The following is a 21,881-nucleotide window of genomic DNA, read 5'->3' as shown; positions in this document are numbered from 1 at the left end:
GGTCGAGGTTCCCAAATCAGATCCTGAGCTACTGGATTTGGGGAATAGATGTAGGAAAATAGAGTAATAAAGTTTATCAAGCATTGGAACAGGCTGCCCAGGGAAGTGGTTGAGTCGCCATCCCTAGAGGTATTTAAAAGACGTTTGGATGAGGTGCTTAAGGACATGGTATAGTGGTGGTCTTGGTAGTGTTAGGTTTACGGTTGGACTCGATGATCTTAAAGGTCTTTTCCAACATATACGATTCTGTGATTCTGTGATAAAAGGGACCAGTGACAGGTAAACAGGTTGCTGGTGAGTATGCTTATCTGGCTATACCTTGTCCCTGCTTAGCTCAGTGTATCCATGTCTTATTAAATTCCATTTCTAAGTATTTCCCTGAGGGAGGGACTATTCTGTGCGTATGTGTTTTGTGTATGGAGATCTAAGTGCTAGGAACTGGAGTCAGACCACAGGTACCAGCAACTGGAGAGATGAGAGTGAGTGAACTTAAGCACCAGAAACTGGAGTGGGGCCACAGGTAAAAGTGGCCATGTGTTCGTCATGCCAGCAGCTGGGGCAAGGGAGGGTATGTGAGTGCATGTGATCACTAGAGAACATGAAGCCAGACTAGCCGGCAAGTAAGTAAAGTGACCTGGGTTCCAGGTTTGTGTGTCTCTAATGGCAAGACCAGTAGGAGGTGGAAACCAGGGGGAGCAGGGGAGTCCCAGACACCTGAGAGGTGGGTGTGTGAGGTGCGTGTGTGTGTGCGTGTACCAGTAATTGGAGTGGGGCTGCAGGACTTGGGGGCTTATAGGTCCAGGTGCCAGCAAATGTGGAGACTGGGATCCAGGGGCAGCCACTGGGCAGACTCAGTGTCTAAACGCAGCTATGGAAAGGATGCACATTGTACATATGTATACGTATATTTCCCACTATTGAACCCTCATCCTGTTCAACCAGAGAGGGACAAAAGATGAGGCCATTGGTGCTGTTTCTGTTTGTGTGGTGCTGTTTCTGTTTGTGTGAGTGGTCAGTGTGTCTGTCTGCATTGATCTGTGTGGTCGGCTGTGTATACATGTATATATGCATTGTATATATGTGTGTCTACTGGGAATACATTCTCAGCCTTGCTACTGGCTGGGGCAGGAGGCATGAAGCTGTGGCAACTTCCCTCTGTCAGGCTACAAGATTCAGCCCAGCCTAACAGTGAGCTTCAGGGAAAGCCGTGAGGTCTCCTTAAGGGAAAAAGACTGTAGAAGAGATGTGACAATGAGGAAAGGGCTGAAGTACCCTGCCTACATGGGAGAGAACCAAAGGAACAAGGAAAGACTTCCTACTGAAGAATGTTTAACAAAAGTTGGAAACAATAAGAACTGGCTTAGCAGAGGTTTGTGCTGGATTTGGAAACTAATGTCATGAAACAGAACATCAAGCAAAGATTGTCTGTCCAGTCCTGAATGATAGAGAAAAATGACCATTGCAACACAAGAAGGCACTGGCAGCCCATTTTCAGAGCTACATACAGGCTTAGTACTTAAGGCCAGGACTAGGACTGTGTCCAGGTCAACGATGACTGTGTGCAATTACCATCAGATGGCTCTTTAACCTTAGTGGATTTAAGGCATCTCAGGCCAGTTTCTTTCAGGAGCCTATACTGGTACAGAAAGTTTCTCTAGGGCCACCTGTTTACAGACAATTCTGAGAAATCCTTCCTCTTCAGGCTTGTCATCCCAGATCCCTTGGCCAGTCAGACCTGTGCTGCTCCTTTCACACCTCTCATCCCCAACCAGTCCATTCTAATTCAATTTCTAATCCAGCTGTGTCTATTTGTTTGGTGCACATTCCCCTTCCTCATCCACTCTATTTCACTGTGCCAGCCTCACTGGCTGCCACCTCTAAAACTCCTTCCACATCTTTTTCAAACCACCTGACTTTCCACCTCACCACTGTTACACTTTTTCTAGTCCCTCTTTGGCCTCCCTTTTCTTTCCCAAACTCTCCCTTCTGTATTCTCACAGCAAAGAGGCAGTTTCTAGGTTTGGAAATGCTAAAATTGCCCACTAATGGCCCAGTTTACACAGGCTTGGGGTGCACAGACCCTTCAGGGGAGGTTTTTCTGGCTGCTCTCTACAGATCACGTGCTGGATGAGGTGGATTAAATAAATACTTTAAAATCTGATTGCACCCATCTGCTATGTCCTTGCAGGGCCCTTCCTTTCCCTTCTGGTCCAGCCATTTGCTGAAGATTCCTGGGACACAGTCTGCTTCCCACCTCAAAGGCTGAGGCTGTATATCCACTTCTGGCTCCATGTGGGACCACTGTTCTTCTCATGAGTTTCCTACCCTTCTCCCCAGTACCATGGTCTCTCCTTACTTTGTTATTCCCCCAGTGCCTCTGGCCCACAGTCCTCTAGGACCTCTCCCTAGTTCCTGAACTCAGACACTCTGAAAGAAGGCATAACTTTCCTTCTTCCCAAAAAGAGAACTTCACAAAAACCAGAATAGCAGCAGGGTAAATATAAATATGCAGCTAGCACTGCCCCTGCCCTCCCCTCCCTACCACTCCCCATCCTTCCTTTCTTAACTGATCTTCTTCCATGCTTTACACTGCTATGAGGTCACAGGCCTTTTCCCCACCTCCTTGCTATTGTTTTCCTTTCCCTAGCAGCTAGTCTGTGTTACCTGCTAGATGCTGATGGACCCAGTCTACCTGCCTCAGATGTCCCTGAGGAAGTGAAGGGGAAAGCTGATGATCATTGGTCACAGCTGTTGCCCATGGCCTGATTGGTCTGTGCCTGCCTCTGATCACTGTCTGACCCACCACCATAGCTGAAATGACCACCATCAAAGCCTCACAGTACCAATGAGATGATAACTTCACCACTGGCAGGAGAAAAATGGGACTCCACTCCACTGCTGTAGGAACCTCCTCCCTAGGGACCTGCTCCCTCTCCTCCCTTTCTCAGTAAGACGGTCAGGAGTAAAGAAAAGGAGGTGCCTGGCTCAGAAAACTTCCTAGATGGTTGCACAGTTCCTTAGCCCCTTGCCTGCAAGTCCAGTGTCTCTAGGGCACAGCTCCCAGCACACACCAGAACTCCCCTCCTAAACCAGAACAGGAGGGAGAGTTCAGGAGAAGCTCATGTAAGGCTGCAGGGAAGCCCATTTGCATATAGAATCATCAAATCATCAAATTGTTTACGTTGGAAAAGACCACCAAGTCCACCACTAAACCATGTCCTTAAGCACCACATCTACACATCTTTTAGATACCTCCAGGGATGGGGACTCAACCACTTCCCTGGGCAGCCTGCTCCAACGTTTGACAACCCTTTCACTGAAGAAATTTTTCCTAATATTCAATCTAAACCTCCCCTGGTGCGACTTGAGGCCATTTCCTCTTGTCCTATTGCTTGTTACTTGGGAGAAGAGACTGACACCCACCTGGCTACAGCCTGCTTTCAGGTAGTTGTAGAGAGCAATAAGGTCTCCCCTCAGCCTCCTTTTCTCCAGGCTAAACAACCCCAGTTCCCTCAGCCGCTCCTCATCAGACTTGTGCTCTAGACCCTTCACCACCTTCGTTGCCCTTCTTTGGACATGCTCCAGCACCTCAATGTCTGTTTTGTAGTGAGGGGCCCAAAACTGAACACAGTATTCGAGGTGCAGCCTCACCAGTGCTGAGTACAGGGGCACGATCACTTCTCTACTCCTGCTGGCCACACTATTTCTGATACAAGCCAGGATGCTATTGGCCTTCTTGGCCACCTGGGCACATTGCCAGCTCATATTCAGCTGGCTATCGACCAACGTCCCCAGGTCCTTTTCCAATGGGCTACTTTCCAGCCACTCTTCCCCAAGCCTGTAACATTGCATGAGGTTGTTGTGACCCAAGTGCAGGACCTGGCACGTGGCCTTGTTGAATCTCATACAATTGACCTCGGCCCATCGATCCAGCTTGTCCAGATCCCTCTGAAGAGTGTTCCAACCCTCCAGCAGATCGACACTCCTGTCCAGTTTGGTGTCATCTGCAAACTTACTGAGGGTGCACTCGATCCCCTCATCCAGATCACTGATAAAGACATTAAACAGAACTGGCCCCAATACCTGAGCCCTGTGGAACATCACTTGTGACTGGCCACCAACTGGATTTAACTCCATTCACCACAACTCTTTGGGCTCAGACATCCGGACAGTTTTTTACCCAGTATGGTGGTCATCAGTCCCCAGAGCAAATATCTGTAAGGCTCTTTAAGTAAGACCAAGTGGCCAAGTAAGTGGCCAAGGAGCCAGGCAGTCATCAACATATCACTAAGCTGCAAAGGTTTCTTCGATTCAATCAATGTAATTGCAGACCTTGGTGTAGACACTGGGATAACCTTTCAGAGCACACTCAGTTCCCCATGACAATCCCCTGGAATTTTCCTGCATACAGCTAGGCCTCCTGAGTCACTCTGGAGAGAAAAATTTAGAAGCATGAGCTGATCTCACCTGGAAAGGTTTTGACTTGGTACAAAGAATCCAGGGAATGCAAAGTGAAGTGCAGCAAGTCCTGATATGGGAGCACAGAAAGATAGCACCCCTTATTTGCTGACCTCCCTTACGCCCCAACAATTCACTGCTACTGCACTCAGTGCTCAGCAGATGTGGCTGGACTGGCTAGTTTGGGTGAAGTCCTCCCTGTATCGACACCCTGCTGGAAGGATACTGTGTCAGAACAGAAAACCTGGAGATGAGGAGGCCTAAGCACTCTGCCAAGCTCTGACATATACTATGCAGCCTGAGGCACCCTGGGGTGTGTGACCCAGGGCTCTGTGCAGGCATCAATGCTTACCTGGCATGAGTCTTTCCCACCATTCAGGAATCCTACACAGATCGTATTGCTGGTAATCTGGCCTGGGTAAACGTCTTGGCACTTGTGGTTACTCAGAACTGGAGCTCTCAGTCACTGGAAAACCTTAGGGAAATTGGCTGCCAGGACAGCAGTGAAAATTAGGTTTCATCTTGGGACTCAACACTGTCAGTGAACAGAAAGACCTGTAGACCTGTAGACCAGAAAGACCTGTAGACCCTGACCCTGTTCACTGTCAGTGAACAGAAAGACCTATAGACCTGTAGAACAGAAAGACCTGTAGACCCTGACACCTATATGTGAGAGCCATCCAGCAAAGTAGGGCAACCCTTGACCCTTGTCATACATGAGCAAATACGAAGGGCATTGTTGATTGAGTCACACTGGCAGGACAGTTTGCGGAACTTGCAGGCAGAACATGGAAAGGCTGCAAAGCAGGAGTGAAATGTACATGGAACTCATGAACCTGATGGTAGAGCAGGAGAAGTGTGACCAGGTACATGCAGCATGCACTGATACTCACACCCACTGCTCAGTGTGTTTCCTCACCTTGAAAAACGCACTCAGGACCCTCCTTGGCACAGGAGCTGGGCAGAGCTGTGTGTTGAATGTCAGCACTGTAGTCCATGGTGGTTGCCAGCTTCATAAACGTAATGTCATTATCAAGGCTTCTTGAATCATATCCAGGATATTGAATGATTAATGCGGCATTCCTGACTAGTTCACTGTCTTCCTTCACATCGATGTTGTACTCTCCCATCCTCACTTGTATATGGCTGCAAAATTACCAGCAGAGAAGAGCAGCATTTAATCATGGGTGGAACACTTGGTGTGACATGAGGACTGGCAGACACTTGGAACAGAGTAAGGGAGTGTTGCCCTAATCAAAGGTGTATGTGTCACAGAGCTCCAGGAGCTTTATGATTTCATGAAAGACAGAGGCTGGAGAGCCTTGCTAGCTGGGCATCCTGTCCAGTGGATCCCCAGCTGGCAACTGTGGTAAAGGTGTGAGCACAGATGGATCACTTCAGACACCTAGAGCAATGCTTAGGGAAGGAAGATTACATTTCCTATTGCAGAGGAGCATGATCCTTGATCTGTGCTCTCTCTGCAGTGGTATGCCCTAAATTCAGGACAAGGAACATCCATGGATAAAGTCTGGAGGAATGAAAAATAACAAAATAGTAATGGTAAGCCACACAGACATGCAAATGTGCACAGAAAGGCATGTTAGGATGTACAGAAAAGGATATCAAGAGTGCAGGAATATTGGAAAGATCATGTAACACAGTGAGACAGAGGGTAGTGTTTCTCCTTTGGTTTCAGATGCACCATGCATTGCCACCTTGGATTGTCTTCTTTTGCTAGGCACCATATTCCAAATCTGGTGGCTTTGCAAGATTTGACTAGAATCCAGATATACAACGCAATCCATACTTATGATTTCTAGCAGTGAGCAGCTGACAGGACCCCACTGGTTGTTGATGAGTGAACTGCCACAGAAGTGATACCCAACATTCAAGGACACTGGTAGGGAACTGAATGCCCTGGGCAATTCTAGCCTCCCACAATCTTGTTATCATCAGCATTCCCAGGAAAAGCAACTGAGAGAAAGAGGATTGAGTTTCACAGCACCAGATCTGAATCCATTCTCTTAAAGTGTAGCAGCAGCCAGTGAGCTACAGAGGAATTATCAAGAGCCAAAAGAGTTTGAAACTTCAAAACTCTTTACAGCAACTCCTGAAATGTCCTCCTGTGTTCCTTCTGTGCTACTCTGAAACATGAGGCTTTGTCTTTATGACCCTGAGTCTGGAAGAGAACATAAGAGCAAAAGCTGCCAAAGAACTTCACAAATGAAATGTGTGCAGCCTTCACACTGGCACCTTCACTTCCATGGCACCTTTGGAACAGGATGCAACAGCCGTGCCATGGTGGAAAGCACATAGTGGACTTTGCGTAGGCTGAGAAATTGAAAATGGCAAATGCAGTTGAGAGTGTCAGCAGAAATTTAATTTGCTGGGGGGAAGCCAGGGGTGAGCAAGAGAGGAAGGAAGCCCTGGTAGTGAAGAAAACAGAGAGAACACGAAGGCTCTGCAGAACTGGAGGCTGATGTTATAGCAAAATGTAAGAAAGAACATGTAAGGTATTTGTTGAAACCACTAGAACAGTGGTCTCCAAACATTTTTCATCATGCACCCCTATCAGGAAAATATTTTTAAGCATGTACCCCCAGTATAAGTATATTATACACATAAAATACTGAAGTTCTAATGTTCTCTTCCCACAACCCAGTGGATCATCTTGCACACCCCCAGGGGTGTATGCACCCACTTTGAAGACCACTGCACTGAAACATCATAAAGCAGGAGCCTGTCTCTGGCCATTGATTACAGATGCAAGGAGCAGCACACGCAAAACCTTTCCCTACACACTCTCCTGGCCCTCAGCAACTGGGGACTTGATGTTCCTTGGTCAGATAGGGTATCTTTCAACCAGCTGCTCCCAGGCAGGAGAGGCTTGGGAAGAGAGAATCAATGGTCCCTCTACCACCAAGCTCTGTGACACGTACAAGGACTAGCCTCAGAAACTCCTCCACTTGGAGGAGCTCCTGGGAAGCTTTATCTCTGTCAGCCCACGGTCTCGCCAGCTTTCCCTTTCCCAGGCTCTTGCATCAGCCTGGACAAATGTATTTACTTTATCTGAGGCCAGTGATGATACAATTGACTGAAATACTTGAACTAGGAATATGGATTTCTAGAAATGCAAGCTGCAGTTGCTTGTCCATTGATACTGTCTAACACAGGTGCCCTCCATTCACCAATCCTCCTCCTTCCTGTGCCCCTGGAGCCACCAGCATTTTGCTGCGGCATCATTTGCATTAAATGAGAGACTGGCTTGCAGCTGGAGATGTAACACCCCCACCCCACCCCCCCAGTGCATTTTTCGAAAGACCCTGAAAAAAACCCCTTACAATGGGTCTGTGGAATGTTCAGCAGCATTGAGCAGAAGAGGGTATTTACATTTCAGGTAGGGATTCGTCATCTTAAAGAAAGGAAGGAGGGGTGGGAGGAGGTGTTCCAATTTCAACCTGAATGCAAAGGAGTCTGTTCATCCTTCACAGCTCTCACTGAAAGGCCTGAAGGGCTGTTCTGAAGCAGTCTGTCTGCTGGATGGCCTGAGCTGTGCATCACAAACACCCCATTTGCCTTCATTTGAGACCAGTTTGCTCCACGAGCTGCCCTGCTGGCACGCACCCTGGAGTTCTGGGATTCACGGGAGCCTCTAGAAGAGGCCCCTGAGAGGCAGATAGGAGAATGGGAGGGACTTGGGTGAGGTATGTTCACTAGACGTCTGCCATCAAGGACTTAGGAACACAAGAACCACAGGACCTATGACCCAGGACTTCTGCCGTGAGCTCTGGCAGTAGCCTGGGAAGAGGTCAGTAGTGTCCTCTTGTTGATTTAAGCAAGTAGCGTAGAGAGTCTCAGAGAGACCTTCTGCTTCAAGGAGGCTACCAGCCAGCCCTATATGATGCCTTTCCTGCTGTTAAGAATAGCTGATCAGAGTTAAAGATCAGAGCAGATTAAATAAGCAACAAGGGAAAGCACAAAAAGAACCAAGATAAAGGCAGGTATGGTTGAGCTTCCCAATTCAGACACTGAATTACGGGATTTCCCTGAAATTTGGGGGAATACTAAACCAAATCTTAAACCCTGTGAAAAGAAGGAAAAGGAAGCTGTCCTTCACAGCTTAAGTGTTACCTAACAGGTATTCAGAGCTATATCTCAGGAAAAATATTGTTTTAAAATATCTGATGACAGCCCGTCTCTATGCCAATGGCATGTTTTGGACAAAGAAATTATAAATCCACAGGGAGATCAAATTATACACTGTTGTAGGTTAGGAATTGCTCTTGCTTTTCTTAGTTATGACGGGATTAGAGAGCTTTGGTAATTTTTGCCATGCTTCGTCCTATTATGGATCTTTCCCTTTTCCACAGCAAGGGAAACTGCACTGATACCAGTTTAAAGCCCAAGACAAGTCATGCAGCTCCTTGGAGGAGTCCCTGGCCCTGGACTTGTCCTTTAACATGAAGGAAAATTTCCATCTGGACAGTGCCACTGTGTGTACCAGTCCTCCAGGGCTCTCTAAAAATTGATCAAGAAATGGAACAGAAAGATTATTCCTATTTAGTCTCTCATGCTGTTTCAGCATCTCTTCTGCAGCTTATGACTTCTGTTTACAGTCACTTGAGGTTATCCCATGTCTTTCCGGAGCTAACATGAAGAGAAATTTGCAAAGAGAGAAATGCTTTCAAAGAGATATGGTGCGCATTCCCACATTTGAACAATTTAACCTGGGAGGTGGGGGGGGGGAGGGGGGGGGGCACAGAACAGTTTTTTGTACTCACTTATTTAAATTACTTTTGAATAATTTTATTTGGGGAAACACTGTGTTCTATATGATAAAAACACACACTCGCATTACTCAAGGAATTTGCTAAAATAAACTTAACAACACCGAGAGGTTTTGGTGTTGTGGTTTGTTGGTTTTTGGGGAGGTTTTTTTGTCTTTTTTTTTTTTCCCAAAAGAAAATGTATAGTATCTTACAGGCCATTACCTACAATATTGAGCTTCTGGAAAAAAATATGCATTTCTAAGAATGACACGGTCATCACAGAGGAATCTCAAAGGGGTTTGAGGGTTGCTCTCAACAGGTGCTGCGTAGAGGAATGAGGCAGGCAAACAACTATACATCTTCCAAAGCTCAAATGTATTTTTAGATTGAAGGCTGCCCTCCGAAATACTTTAAAATAGCTCTTTATCTTAGGAAAGGTTTATGATTAACTGATATGTTATTTGCACTTTCTACCAGTGCCTGTTAATGCCCACGTTTGGATCTTCAAATTTTCCACTGGGTACTTCTTGTCTGGAGAAAACCTAAAACCTTGGGCTAGAGATAAGGCCATTTCAAGAAAATGTATTTCTAGCAGCTCACGCTTCCAGTCCACCAGTCTGGGCTTGAGGCTGTGTCAAGATCATGAAATACATACTGTTTGTCACCTTTGTTGGTGTGGCTGGTGAGTACATTTTTACTTCTATTTTTGTAATTTATAAGGAAGCTCATTTTCTCAGCAAATTTGCAAGGTGTCTATTGTGGGAAAGTGAAGTCCAGATTCAACTGGCAAAAGATTTAAGGCTGAGCACTGCAACTTCTTTCGATTGCTGTCTATTCATAATTGCTTGTGTCACAAAATGGGGAATGAATGCCTTCATAGGGGTTCTTGACCCAGGAATACTGAAATGTGCCCATAGCTTCAAACAAAGACTGTCATTCTCTCAAGGACTATGAAGTATAAAGGTAACACCTCTGGTCCAGGAAGTCCTAAAGCTGCTGTAAAGTTTTGGACTATGGGCGAGTGCTTGCCCACCACTGCTACCGTGAGTTTTTATAGAACTAGAGCCTGCAAGTGAGGTGCTTCAGTCAGCCACAGGGGCACCGGATTCCCTATGCCAGATGTTGACATATGCCACTTCTTATCTCCCAGTTGCCTTCCCCATCAATGCTGATGATGATGATGACAAGATCGTGGGAGGCTACACCTGTGCAGCGAACTCTGTCCCCTATCAGGTGTCCCTGAATTCTGGGTATCACTTCTGTGGAGGTTCCCTCATCAACAGCCAGTGGGTCCTGTCAGCTGCTCACTGCTACAAGTCGTGAGTGGAAAAATATTTTTCTTCCGTAACCTTCTTTCTTCTTTCTTCTTCCGAAGAACTTCTTTCTTCCCGTTCACTTCCAACAGGAATTCTGAGCTGTGAGACCCAGATATGTAAGCGACGCCGTTCTGACAGGAGACAACCAAGGAAAGGGAAGCTCATTCAGGAAGCTGGGCTGAGGCGTCATAAGGGGTTTTCCACTTCTGCAAGTGTTCCTGTGAATGCAGAGCACTTTCTGCAATGACAATGTGATAATCTAACAACGAGTTACGGGCTGTGATTTCCTATAAATTGCATTAATATCACTAAAACTTAGTCACTGGAGAACAGGAAGAGGGATGAGGTCAGGGTGATAGCAGTTTGCCTTTTTTCCAGAATGTTTGTGTAAAGCACTGTTATATATTCAGCTTGTCCCAGCTCAAGAAAATAAACCTGCAGAAGTTCACCACCCGTACTGGGAGTGGGTAAGACCTCAGTGTGGATTCCCCGGGACTTATTGCAGGACTAGGAAGATAGCCTGCATGAAAACAGCTACTATGATAGCGATGTTGAAGCGAGTGCATACGGTGACGGGGAGGTTCCTGTCGGTAGCAGTAAAGTACATGCCACTCCTTCTCTTTTCCAGTCGCATCCAAGTGCAGCTTGGGAAATACAACCTGGCACTCACGGAATCGACGCAGCAGTTGATTAGTTCAGCTAAAGTCATCCGCCACTCTGGCTACAGCTCCACAACACTGGACAATGACATTATGCTCATCAAGCTTGCCAAACCAGCCCGGCTCAACCGAGCTGTCCAAACAATTCCTCTGCCTACCAGCTGTGTGGCCACAGGCACCACTTGCCTCATCTCTGGCTGGGGCAACACACTCAACAATGCCGGTGAGTACTCTGTGGGAATGTACAGCATCGTGAGGGCCCGGGAGACACTCTAAGACCTCACAATTAACTCCAAGCAGTACAGGGTAAAGCACAGAGAAGTGCTGTGGGACGGGCCTTCTTGCGTGATCAGTCTGTCTAGGACAGTAACCATTTAACCGCTTTAAAGGCAAGCCTTTATAAGGTCCTTCCTCTTGTTCTGTGTTACAAACATGGAATCACTTAAGTCATCCATGTGCCGTTCACCAGGATGTTCACACTGCCATAAATTTTGTGGCCTGGTGCTATCAGCTGTACGGTGCCAAGCGCTAGCAATTTAGCTAATGTCAATAGAGTTGTTGTCAGTTCTTTGAGAACAAGATCAAAGTCCGTGATTGTGGATCTAAAATTACTACAGGAGAGCTCCATTCTCTTACACCAATGGTCAGAGGCGTGGATGGTGACCTGTGTCTAGTCCACTGACGACAACTAAACCTGCACCAGAGGAGAGGATGGTTTTCCCGAGGCCCAGGTTTCCTCCAGCGTATGTGCTACAAAAGAGTAGCTGTTAGCTCCACGCTTGCCAGTCGATGATTTTCTAGGTATCGGAAAAATTAACGTGGCTGCAGTGTAGAACGGTGGACCCACGGGTAGAATCTGTTCCATCTAAACAAAAGGAATCCATGCTGTGATTACTGTTCAGAGGAAAAATGACGACTGCTAAAACAGGATGTTCAGTGACTACTTTTCTGCTAAGAAAGATCTTCTCCGGGCTCTCAAATGAACTCAGAGATGTCGTCAACCATCTCTCTCTATTTTCTTGTAGATCCGTACCCAGATACCTTGCAGTGCCTGAAGGCTCCTGTACTCTCCTCAAGCAAGTGTACCAAAGCCTACCCTGGGCAAATTACCAAGAACATGATATGTGTAGGATTCATGGAGGGAGGGAAAGACTCCTGCCAGGTAAAACACCTGCCTCTCCTTTCCCATACGTTTCTCTCCTGCCTTTTGCTAGTAGAAGAGGCCATCATATTAGACAATCTGCTATACTCACTGCACTGGCATGTCTGAATGTTGGTTTTTTGAACAACAGTGGAGGCTTAGGGTGAAAGTTGCCTCTTGAGTGAGGCTAGTTTTTTTCCCACTCAGTTAGCCATCGTCCCTTTTTTGAGACAGCAAATACCTCTGCCCTCATTCTCCACAAGCAGACTATGCACCTTAGGCTATTGAAAATGGAGGAGTGCTGCACCAGAGAGTCAACAGTAATCATGGTGACTTTAGAGCTTAGGACACAAATGTTAGTTTTGGACTCACCGAAAATGACATAGCCAGTACGCCAAGATCCAGGCAGTCTGGAAAATGAGCACACCTGACAACTGCTCTGCATTTTACATGTGCCTAGCTCCATGGAAATATTGGGCAGAATAATGTTTGACACACACATATCCTAAGCGTCTGGGAAGGACTGCATCCGTCAAAAACAGGCAGCTTACTCATCCTTAGCTGTGGCTGTGGTGCCCTTGGAGCTAAAGCAAGGCACAGTAGCGTCAGGTGTAGCGTGGTAATCAGAAATGACCTTTGTTTCTACAAAGTTCTGCAAGCTTGCTTCTGTGTAGAAAAAGCCCAATGGCGCTCCCTCGAATGTCAGTGATTTCTGGCATCTCTGGCTCACCACTTAAGCTGATACCATTTGCTGAATGTCCGTATCCTTTATGTGCACAGGGGATTCCGGCGGTCCAGTAGTCTGCAATGGGCAGCTCCAGGGCATTGTTTCCTGGGGTATTGGATGTGCGCAGAAAGGCTACCCCGGGGTTTACACTAAGGTTTGCAATTATGTCTCCTGGATCAAAGCAACTATGTCTGCCAACTGAGACACTCTCGTTCTATGTGACCTGCTTTTTCTCCTCATCATTTTCTTCTGTTTTGGGACTGGACATACAAAAATTACCAAAAAATAAAGACTTTCAGGCACCCTTTCTCTGTGCAACGTTTCTCTGGGTACTTCCATGGGCTACGCTATGGAGGACAGAGGCAGGGAATGTCGCTCTGGGGGACATATTTAATATTTGTAGTGCCTCTCACCTAGCAGGATCTTGGAACATTTTGCAGACTCATCTTCAGGAGTCTTTCAGTCAGTTACAGGCAGCCATTTCTGGAGCAGAACACCTTTTGCGTTTATCAGCATGGTGCTGATACAGGTGCTACAAACCTGCCTAAAACAGCTGAGACAGTGCGCCGAATCACACAGGCAGCAAACTCCTACTGTAGAAAACAGCGGGCAGCAACACAAACGCTCCCCATCCCCCACATTCCCACCCCCAACAATATGGCTTAACATTGCCTAGTGGAACCTCCCTGAAAGCTCTACTTGGGGGATGAAAGAACCTCTTGCTAGGGCTTGTTCTTTTCATGTACCAGTGCCACTGGGGCTGCTGTCTATACGTTTTTGCTCAGTTAACGGGTCGTGCTGGGCTTGCTGGAAGAGTCTTTCCTGGAAGAGCCAAAAGGACAGAGATGTTCCTGGGTTCTGGTTTTAACTCCTCCTAGCCCCAGCTGGCACTGGCATTGAAAGTCCATGAAAAAGCTGCCCAAGTTGCCAATAGGCTGTGTAGCTGTCTCCTAAAAAAGACAAGGGAAATAGAGAGTTTGAGTAAAATAAAAGGATAGAAAAAGCAGAGAATAGGTGAAATGGGGAGAAATTTAAAAGAAATCCGACACTGGAGGAAAGGGAGGAGAGAGGAGAAGAGCAGGGCAAGACGGAACAAGTGCCATTTGCCTACAGAGAGGTTTGTGCCCCGCGCTCTCAGGTGCTTTGTCACAGAGATATTTCTTAGGAGAGTAATAGGTGCCCGAGTCATTGAGATAGGCACAATATGCGAACAGGATCAGACCGTAGCTTTGTGCCCCATTGCTCCGGGAGCACTTGCTGAAGCAGCTTCTCAGCATCTGCCCTTTTCCAGAAAAAGCCTTGAGCTGCAGCCTGGCATCCTTCCCTTCAGCCTGTTTTCACCAGGAGACAGAGTTCTCATCCGGGAGCAGTTGAAAGTCACAGGTCCCTGACCTGTGACTCCCTGACCCTGTCTCCCTCCCTGACCACTGTGAGTGGAGGGCGGTTGATATCTTTGCCTGGTATGTTAGGGGAAAGGAGAAGAAAAAGTTGGAGGACAGAGGAGAGGATGCGATGAAAAGATGACAAGATGAAAATGGTGGTGGTGGGGGAGAAATACTTCCTATTGTCAGGCAGAGTGCATTCTCAGTTATGACAGACAGGGCTGTTGAGAAGAGTAGTCTGGAAACAGTCCCAGTCCTCTGTCACTATCCCCCCGATGTGTCAAGGTCTCCAGCGGGTAAAGAAGAAATTCCACTTTCCAGATTATATAGGCCATACTTGATTTTCAAATTGCTGGAATAGCCTCACAGGATCTCCCCTCTTACATGGCCGGAACAGCACTAACGCCTGCGGTGGACAGTGCCATGAAGAGGTCGCTGACAAAGGTGTTCTCTCCTTTGTGCTGATGAAGAAGAGCAACAGACATCTGCAGAGCACTGAGATGTGAGGACACTATTCTTCTTTCTCTCTCTCTCTCTGCTGACATGTCCACGTACTGCTTTCATCATGCAGCTCTGCAGAGCAGGAGCGAGAGGATTACAGAGCTCTGAGCCCTGATTGGAGCCTGAGGGTCAACAGGACAAAGTGCCCTGTACTTTCTCTATTTTTCTCAGCAAAAAGTCCAGTGGGATCACATGCAATGTATTTGAGCGCAGATAGGAAGGCATGAAAACCTTGCACCAACCTGGCATGGCAGGAAGGGAAGTAACCAAAATCAAAGTTACCGTACTACAAGGTTATGCGCCATATCGGTCGATTGCAAAAGATCTGCCGTTGGTAAAAGGTCTCTCTGCCTTGAGGAGCAACCCTGAGAGATGTCCCATCTCAAGGGGAGATCACCGCCATGCAGCCAACTGCTTAGCAGGGAGAGCTCAAAGGAGGTTCACTTAGGCTGTCATATCCATGGAATAAAGTGGTTGGCTCGTAGTCAAATCACACGCGATGGAAAAGGTATGCGTGAGACTCCTTGTACCCACAACTTCCTTTGTTCCTTGGTAAATGAGTCTTGGAAAACCCACCCACTATTCGCGTGTTAATCGCGTGATCGGTGTTCCAAGCTCATATGCATCAATGCTCACCGTGTCCCTCTGCTCCTTTGTGGGTTTTCAGAGAAGAGATTGGAACTAGAGGAGTTCTTGGCCCGGTCACGGCTTAGGCCTTTATCTCCTTTGGAGCCTGTACCAAACTACCGCTAGTTTGGTTAAGGGATCGAGTGCATCCGTCACACTTCACAGAGACAATACCTGGTGCAGATCCCCGACAATCAGGCTCTCATTCGCCTTTGGAATTCGCACTGTCTCGTCACTCCCCACTCTGCTCTCTACCGAGAAAGAGAGAAGGCTGCATCTTGTGATGGCGTGAGGAAAATTATAGTTTAACGCATACTCTCCCAAACTCATTCTGCAGGGACCCCTGGCCTCAGCTCTGTGGGCAACGGCCAGCTGACCATACCAAGAGAGAGCCGAGGCAGAATCTCCCCAGCCATCAGATCACTTTCTGTACAGAGAAGTTTGTGCTCAGCTTCCTCAGCACCTGAATCAATGTGTATCTTAGCACAGTAATATGTGCCAGAGTCATTCACTGAGGCAAAATCTGTTGAAAAGGACAAGTGATGGCCCATACTCCCACAGCTCTTGAAGTGATTCTGGAATTTGTCCGCAGACTCTTCCTTGAAGATACATGTCCTCTGCCTTTTCTCCTTCCACTGAAAACACTACCAGCTGCAGTGTGGTATCCTTTCTTTGAGCCTGCTTATACCATGGCCTGTAGGGGCATGTGGTTCCCATCTGGAAACAGCTGAGTGTCACAGCTCCTCCCTCTTTGATGACTGCATCTGGAGGCTGTTGAAGGGCCTACGCTGTCGGGAGGGGGGCAGGAAAAAAAAAGAAGCAGGAGACTAGGCAGGAGGTGAAATGATTTGAGGAGAAAGGGGGTGAAAAAACCTCAAAATCTAGAGGAATGGGATGGGTTTAAAAGCTATGGGCAGGTTTCTCATCTGTCTATGAATGACCAGTAGAAATAGCTGACAGAAAACGTGACTGCATTAGAAACGTTTCAAACGGGGAGGAAATCAGAAAAAAATAAGAGTCAGCAATGGAAATCTGCCTGTGGTAGCAGCACAGGCACAGAGACATGTGAGGAGGAAACGCTGAGGAAGGAAGAGATGCATGAGGTTGGGGGTGGGCAGGGCAGTGTGAGAGCACCTGAAATGTGAGAAAGTAGTTGGCTAGCTGGGATCGGTGGGAAATAACACTCACACACAGCAGTGGGTGGTATGAACCCTGCACAGCTCTCTTCATATGTGTGTATGTGCGTGCGCGCAATCACAGGAACATGATGGGACTGGATGGGAGCCTGAGTTTGAGGCAGGGCAGGGGGCATGCTGTGGGGTTTTCCTTTCTTCCTTCCGCACCAGCTGAGATCTCCAGAAAAGAGGTATTATGCAAAGGCAACGGAGATCTGGGGCACGGTTTTTGCTTCTCTGTCCCACATCTGACGCTCCATCCCAGACTCCCGGAAACTTCGCAGGCCCTGACCCCACAAGCCTCAATGTGGGATTGTCTCTGCTCAGCCCAATGCTGTTCATGCCATTGCCCCAGGCACAGAGCAGGCTGCTGACATAATGATCCGGTGTGGGTTGTAGCTTGACAGAGAAGAGTTGCACAAATGCGCCTTTCTCCTCCAAAGAGAGATCTGAAGGGAGAAAAAACTGCCCTTGGCCTTAGACTGGGAGTGGAGATCCAGTGACCGTGCCAAGAAAAATTCCCCGTGAGAATGATTATTCGGGAGTGAGGGTAATGGGAAGAAGCTGGGCAGGAATTCCTCCTCAAGGACACAGAACAAGGTTACATCTAATGCCTGCCTCCTCCTTGTGGGTTATCTGTGATAGAACAAGAGACTTTCTTCCGAGGGAAAGAAATGGATCGCATCCACTTCAAAACGTCCAGTGTTCTTGATGGTACGTATCGTAACAAAGCAACGTGCTGCTGGAAAGACCTGCATAGCTTGACACGGTCAGCATGTCCATGAAGCCTTGTTTCATCAAGACACAGCCACATCCATTCACCTGCATCCTTCCCAGTCGACTCTGTCCTTGGGCTGATGACTCCCTTTTCCCTAGAAGCTTTCTCATTCGTTGTCAGACTCACATTTAACAGTCTGGCTCAGGGCTCTGGAGGCACTGTGACACGCAGCTTTACAAGCATAGTGCTCTATCGGTCTGTTCATGGGTGAAAGGATGAGGAGGAACTTGAAAGCAGCTGTTCCAAAGCTCCGTCGCTTCTGGGCTCTCACACGTGAAAGATATGCCGGAGCGCACATATATATGTGCGCTGACAGACTTCCTGGCTTGCACGGAAAGGTCTCCCGCATGCAAAGCGCCATCTGGGCCGATGCATAGGATCTGTTCCTGTGGGTTTTGATGCTCACACTTGCCTGTAGCTCCCTGGATGGCTGAAAGCAAATATGTGAGCTGGAGGAAAGAACTTGTGTCACGGCTCACCATTTTGTCTCTGCTGGGAGGACAGACGATCCGTGGCATTGTATGAATGAGGGAAGGGGGGAGCAAGGAGGACTGGAAGAGGGGAGAGGGCGGTGTTTTGCGAGGAGGTCGGAAGGAGGCAGGGCATTGAAGCAGAGACTTTGGATCTGCCACATGGAAGAGTTGGTCCTTGCCTGGAGACTAAGTGGGACGTCGTGTGCTGTGCTTTGCAGAGCCACAGAAGGAGGCCTCGCCGTCCCAAATCCCACCTTCCTAGGGGTGGAGAACCTGCCTGGTCTGTTTCTTTCGCTGGTGTGCCTACTCTTGGTCACAGGGAGAGCTGGTGGCCCCTGCGCTCCTCTTCAGGCTATGTCACTGAGCCCAAAGTGATTTAGGAGCCTCCTCAGTGGCTTAGGAGCCTAGGGCTCAAGTCAAACATCTCGTGCTCCCAGGAAGTCACTTGGGGGAGCAAAGCCAACAACCTGCTCCATCACAGGAGCTTCTGTGCTAGTCAGGCAGTTACCCACAGAGTGTCTGAGAACTGCACCACAGAGGGTGTCTGGCATTACTGCTTGGATCCCCAAAGAGGGGATCCAAGGAGCCATCACGCTCAATACAGGGACACCAAGTCCTAGGGACAGTCACGTCCTAGCTCCATGTATCCCTGGGGACTGTGTAATCTGGCTCATATCATTCAGAGGGGGGGATCTGGGGAAAGGTCAAGATCCTCCATACCCTAGGGAAGCATGGAGCGCACCCTCCCCCCCTAAACCCCTCCACCCCCACCCATCACCCTTACCATTGCACGGCAAGAGCTTCCATGGGGCGGGGTCCGAAAGCTGTCGGAACAATGGTGGAACCAGAAAGGTGACCGTGGGCAGCCAGCATGCAACTGTGGTGCCTCTCCTCTCCTTGGCTTGGGGGTGGCAGGTGGTGGTGGGAGACCTGCTTTGCTCGCTGTGTTCCTCTTCAGAGTTTCTGTGTGCTGTGAACCCAGATTTCACATTCTCTTTGTGCTGAGGAGCAAACAAACTTGCCCCTTCCTCCTGCCAGGCTGAGAGCTCTGGATATGGTCATGAAGCAGGGCTAGGGCCTCTCCACCAAGCCCAGGTGAAAACACACAGAGCCCAGGGCAGTGGTGGGGCGGGCTGGGGTGAGTCTCTGTCTCTGGGGGCTGTGCAAAGAGTAATGAACCTGTAGGGGGGGGCATAGACACAGAAGGACCAGGGAGGTGGAGAGGGAGGTCTCCTCGAGGACCTCACTCTCCCTTCTTCTCAGGGCACGGCTGGGCACAAAGTTGAGGACTCGAGCTGGGGCAGGGGGGGAGCTTGAGACACAATGAAGTCCTAACTGGTGTATCCAGATTCCAGAAATATCCAAGAAAGTCAAATAAAAAGCCTGTGTTCTATGTGTCTGGGTGTGGGCAGAGGATGACGGGAAGGGGCAAGGGTACCTATTCTGCTTCAAACCCCCTGGGACGCTTCTTGGCTAGCTCTCTCCTGAGCCCACTGGGAACCTCTTAGATGAGATCCACGGCAACAAGGTGTCCATCTGGTCGGGGCTGTGGGGCTGGGCGTCTGGATGCCTGCATTCCCTGAGAGGCAGTCTTGCGTTGCCACTGGGGCTGTGGGTGGAAAAATTACCCCCTTATATATCTGCTATGCAAAATTGCACAAAAAGCTTTAGGCATCCTGAGCCACCCCATTGGCAGCCCCGTGACTCTTCCTCAGGGAAAAATGTGGATGGTCTCTGTCTCAGGATTATGTCTGGCTTCTCTCTTGGCAGGGATTATGGGATTATTTCCCACTGGGATTATGAGACAAATAGAATTCCAACTATGGGTTTAATCACACTACAGCTACCTGCTTAATGTAGCTGTGTATGTGTAGTTTGGGAATAATCCCAAATGGGATGTCAGAGCTTTTCCCATTTGGGATTACAGGATTAATCCTCACTGTGTTTATGGGACTAACCTCAGGGGCGTTACGGTATTACTCCTCAACGGCATTACAGAATTATTTTCATTGGGACAATAGGATTAATCCCAAAAGAACTATGCGATTACTTCCCAGGGGGATTATGGGATGAATCCCCAAGTGGATTATGACCTCTCCTTCTCTGGGGAAGCTATCTGCGCCCTATAACCTGGTGACATGAGTGCAGAGCAGTCGGTTCCCAGGCTGGACCTGTGTGGGCAGAGGTTTGGGCTGATAGCCCTGGGCAGGGCTGTAGAGTGGGCCCTGCTTCACACTGGGCAAAGGGTGACATCCATTTGTCTTCCCAGGGCAAAGGCAGGTTCAACGGCAGGATCGTGGACAACAATGCTTTGAATGGCCAGGATGTAAGTGGCATGTGGGAGAGACCCCAGGCCTTGGTTCCACCTCCTGCCCCCAAGGGCACAGAGAGGGCGCCCATCCCATCCTGACCAAGGGACAAAGGGAAGCGGGGGCAGGGGCAGCTAGGCTGGATTGGTCCGGTCCAGAGAGGTCCAGGTAGAGTGGAGTGCAACCCCAGTGGCTGAAAGGGAGCTGAGCTCTTCGGTGTCATGGAGTAAGGAGCACTGGATGTGAGTCAAGGCTTGAGGAGACTCATATTGGACAAATCCTGGGGCCCTGAGGCCTGATCTAAGGCTGGAATCCTGTGTGATGGGACCCCGCTAGAATCTCTTTGAAATCACAGGGGGTTTTTTTAAGAACCCCACAACTGGTTTCATCCCTGTAACACCTGAACCATGAAATGGTCTGCGTAGGGAAAGGGGACAGAGGGCACCTTCCTTCTGCAGAGAGGAACTTTCTATCCCCTTCTTCCCAACACCAGACAGGATTAACACACATTTGTCTTTCTTGGCAGGCCTTTAATGGAGGCCCAGCAGCCTATGTGAGTACCACAAAGACCCTCTCATCCAAACATCCTGCTTACCTATGAATTAGTGTAACAGGCTGACAGGAAGAAGAAGCGGAAGAGGTTGTAGTAAATAGGAGGGGGACAGGTGTGAGAGAGGCCAGACAAGGAGGGGGAAGGGCACAGAGAGAAAGAGAGTAGGGGAGGAAAGTGAGAGGCAGTCTATGGATGGCAGATAAATGAGGCAAGGCAGTGAGTACAAGAAGAAAGGAGGGCGATTCAGAGATGGGAAAGAATAGGAAAGAAATTGGAGAACAGGCAGAAGACAGACAGACGATACCACTGCTTTCCTTAAGTAGACAAAGCTGGAGGGCAAGAGGAGAAAATGGGGTACTGTCAAATACAGGGCTCTGTGTGTGTGTGTGCTGGGGGCAGATCCCTGTTTGCATGGAAAGGTTTGTGCTATGCTGCTCCAGCTTTTGAATCACTGTGGGTCTTGCTCAGCACAGAAATATGTGCCTGAATCATTGAGTAGGGCATGACCTATCTCCACAGATAAGCGGCTGCCCTTAGTCCCATTACTCTGGAAGTGGTTGCTGAATTCCTTCTCAATGCTTGCTGTGCCACCTTCCACTGACTGTACAATCAACTGCAGAGTGGCATCCTTCCCCTTGGGCAACTTGTACCAGTACATGGTCGAGAATGCACTCCCCTTTTGGGAACAGTTCAGAGTCACAGAGTCTCCCACTCGGACAGCCATGTCTGGTGATTGCTGAAGGGCCTGGCCTGGAAAGAGAAGGGAAGAGACGTGAGGAGTGAAACGCGTTGAAGGGGACACGAAAACACATCCTTGCAGTATGACATGGGATGGGTGGTATAAGGATGTCAGCAAGCTATGGGAACAGTGTCCCGTTTCTCTGAGAGAGACACATAGGAGGAAAAACCCCCACAAACCAGCTTCAAATACCGTAGTAAATTTGTTTTGAAAAATAATTACTTCAGTACTCTCAATTGAAGTATTAAAATGGGACAGAAAAAACACATTTGTA

At 48.4% G+C, this 21,881-nt stretch overlaps 1 protein-coding gene, 1 pseudogene and 1 gene segment (V, D, J or C); 1 reads left to right on the top strand and 2 right to left on the bottom strand.

The window, feature by feature from the left end:
* Positions 1-13,363, top strand: part of LOC140659401 (trypsin I-P1-like) — a 79,606-nt gene extending 66,243 nt beyond the window's left edge. The window contains exons 4-9 of the mRNA XM_072879041.1: positions 9,705-9,909; positions 10,378-10,546; positions 11,172-11,425; positions 12,228-12,364; position 12,506; positions 13,124-13,363. Of these exons, the coding sequence (XP_072735142.1) occupies positions 9,870-9,909; positions 10,378-10,546; positions 11,172-11,425; positions 12,228-12,364; position 12,506; positions 13,124-13,272 (750 nt within the window). The 5' untranslated portion in view covers positions 9,705-9,869 and the 3' untranslated portion in view covers positions 13,273-13,363. The remainder of the gene's footprint in view (positions 1-9,704; positions 9,910-10,377; positions 10,547-11,171; positions 11,426-12,227; positions 12,365-12,505; positions 12,507-13,123) is intronic.
* The window catches only part of LOC140659407 (T cell receptor beta constant 1-like), a 47,517-nt gene that overhangs the window by 22,220 nt on the left and 3,416 nt on the right, over positions 1-21,881 (bottom strand). The window contains 2 exon segments of the C gene segment in view: positions 18,280-18,294; positions 21,321-21,618. Of these exon segments, the coding sequence occupies positions 18,280-18,294; positions 21,321-21,618 (313 nt within the window).
* LOC140659394 (trypsin II-P29-like) lies at positions 4,288-6,478 on the bottom strand (annotated as a pseudogene).

Source organism: Ciconia boyciana, chromosome 1 (assembly GCF_034638445.1).
Source record: "Ciconia boyciana chromosome 1, ASM3463844v1, whole genome shotgun sequence".
Lineage (NCBI taxonomy): Eukaryota > Metazoa > Chordata > Aves > Ciconiiformes > Ciconiidae > Ciconia > Ciconia boyciana.
This window is presented reverse-complemented; position numbering and strand designations above follow the sequence as displayed.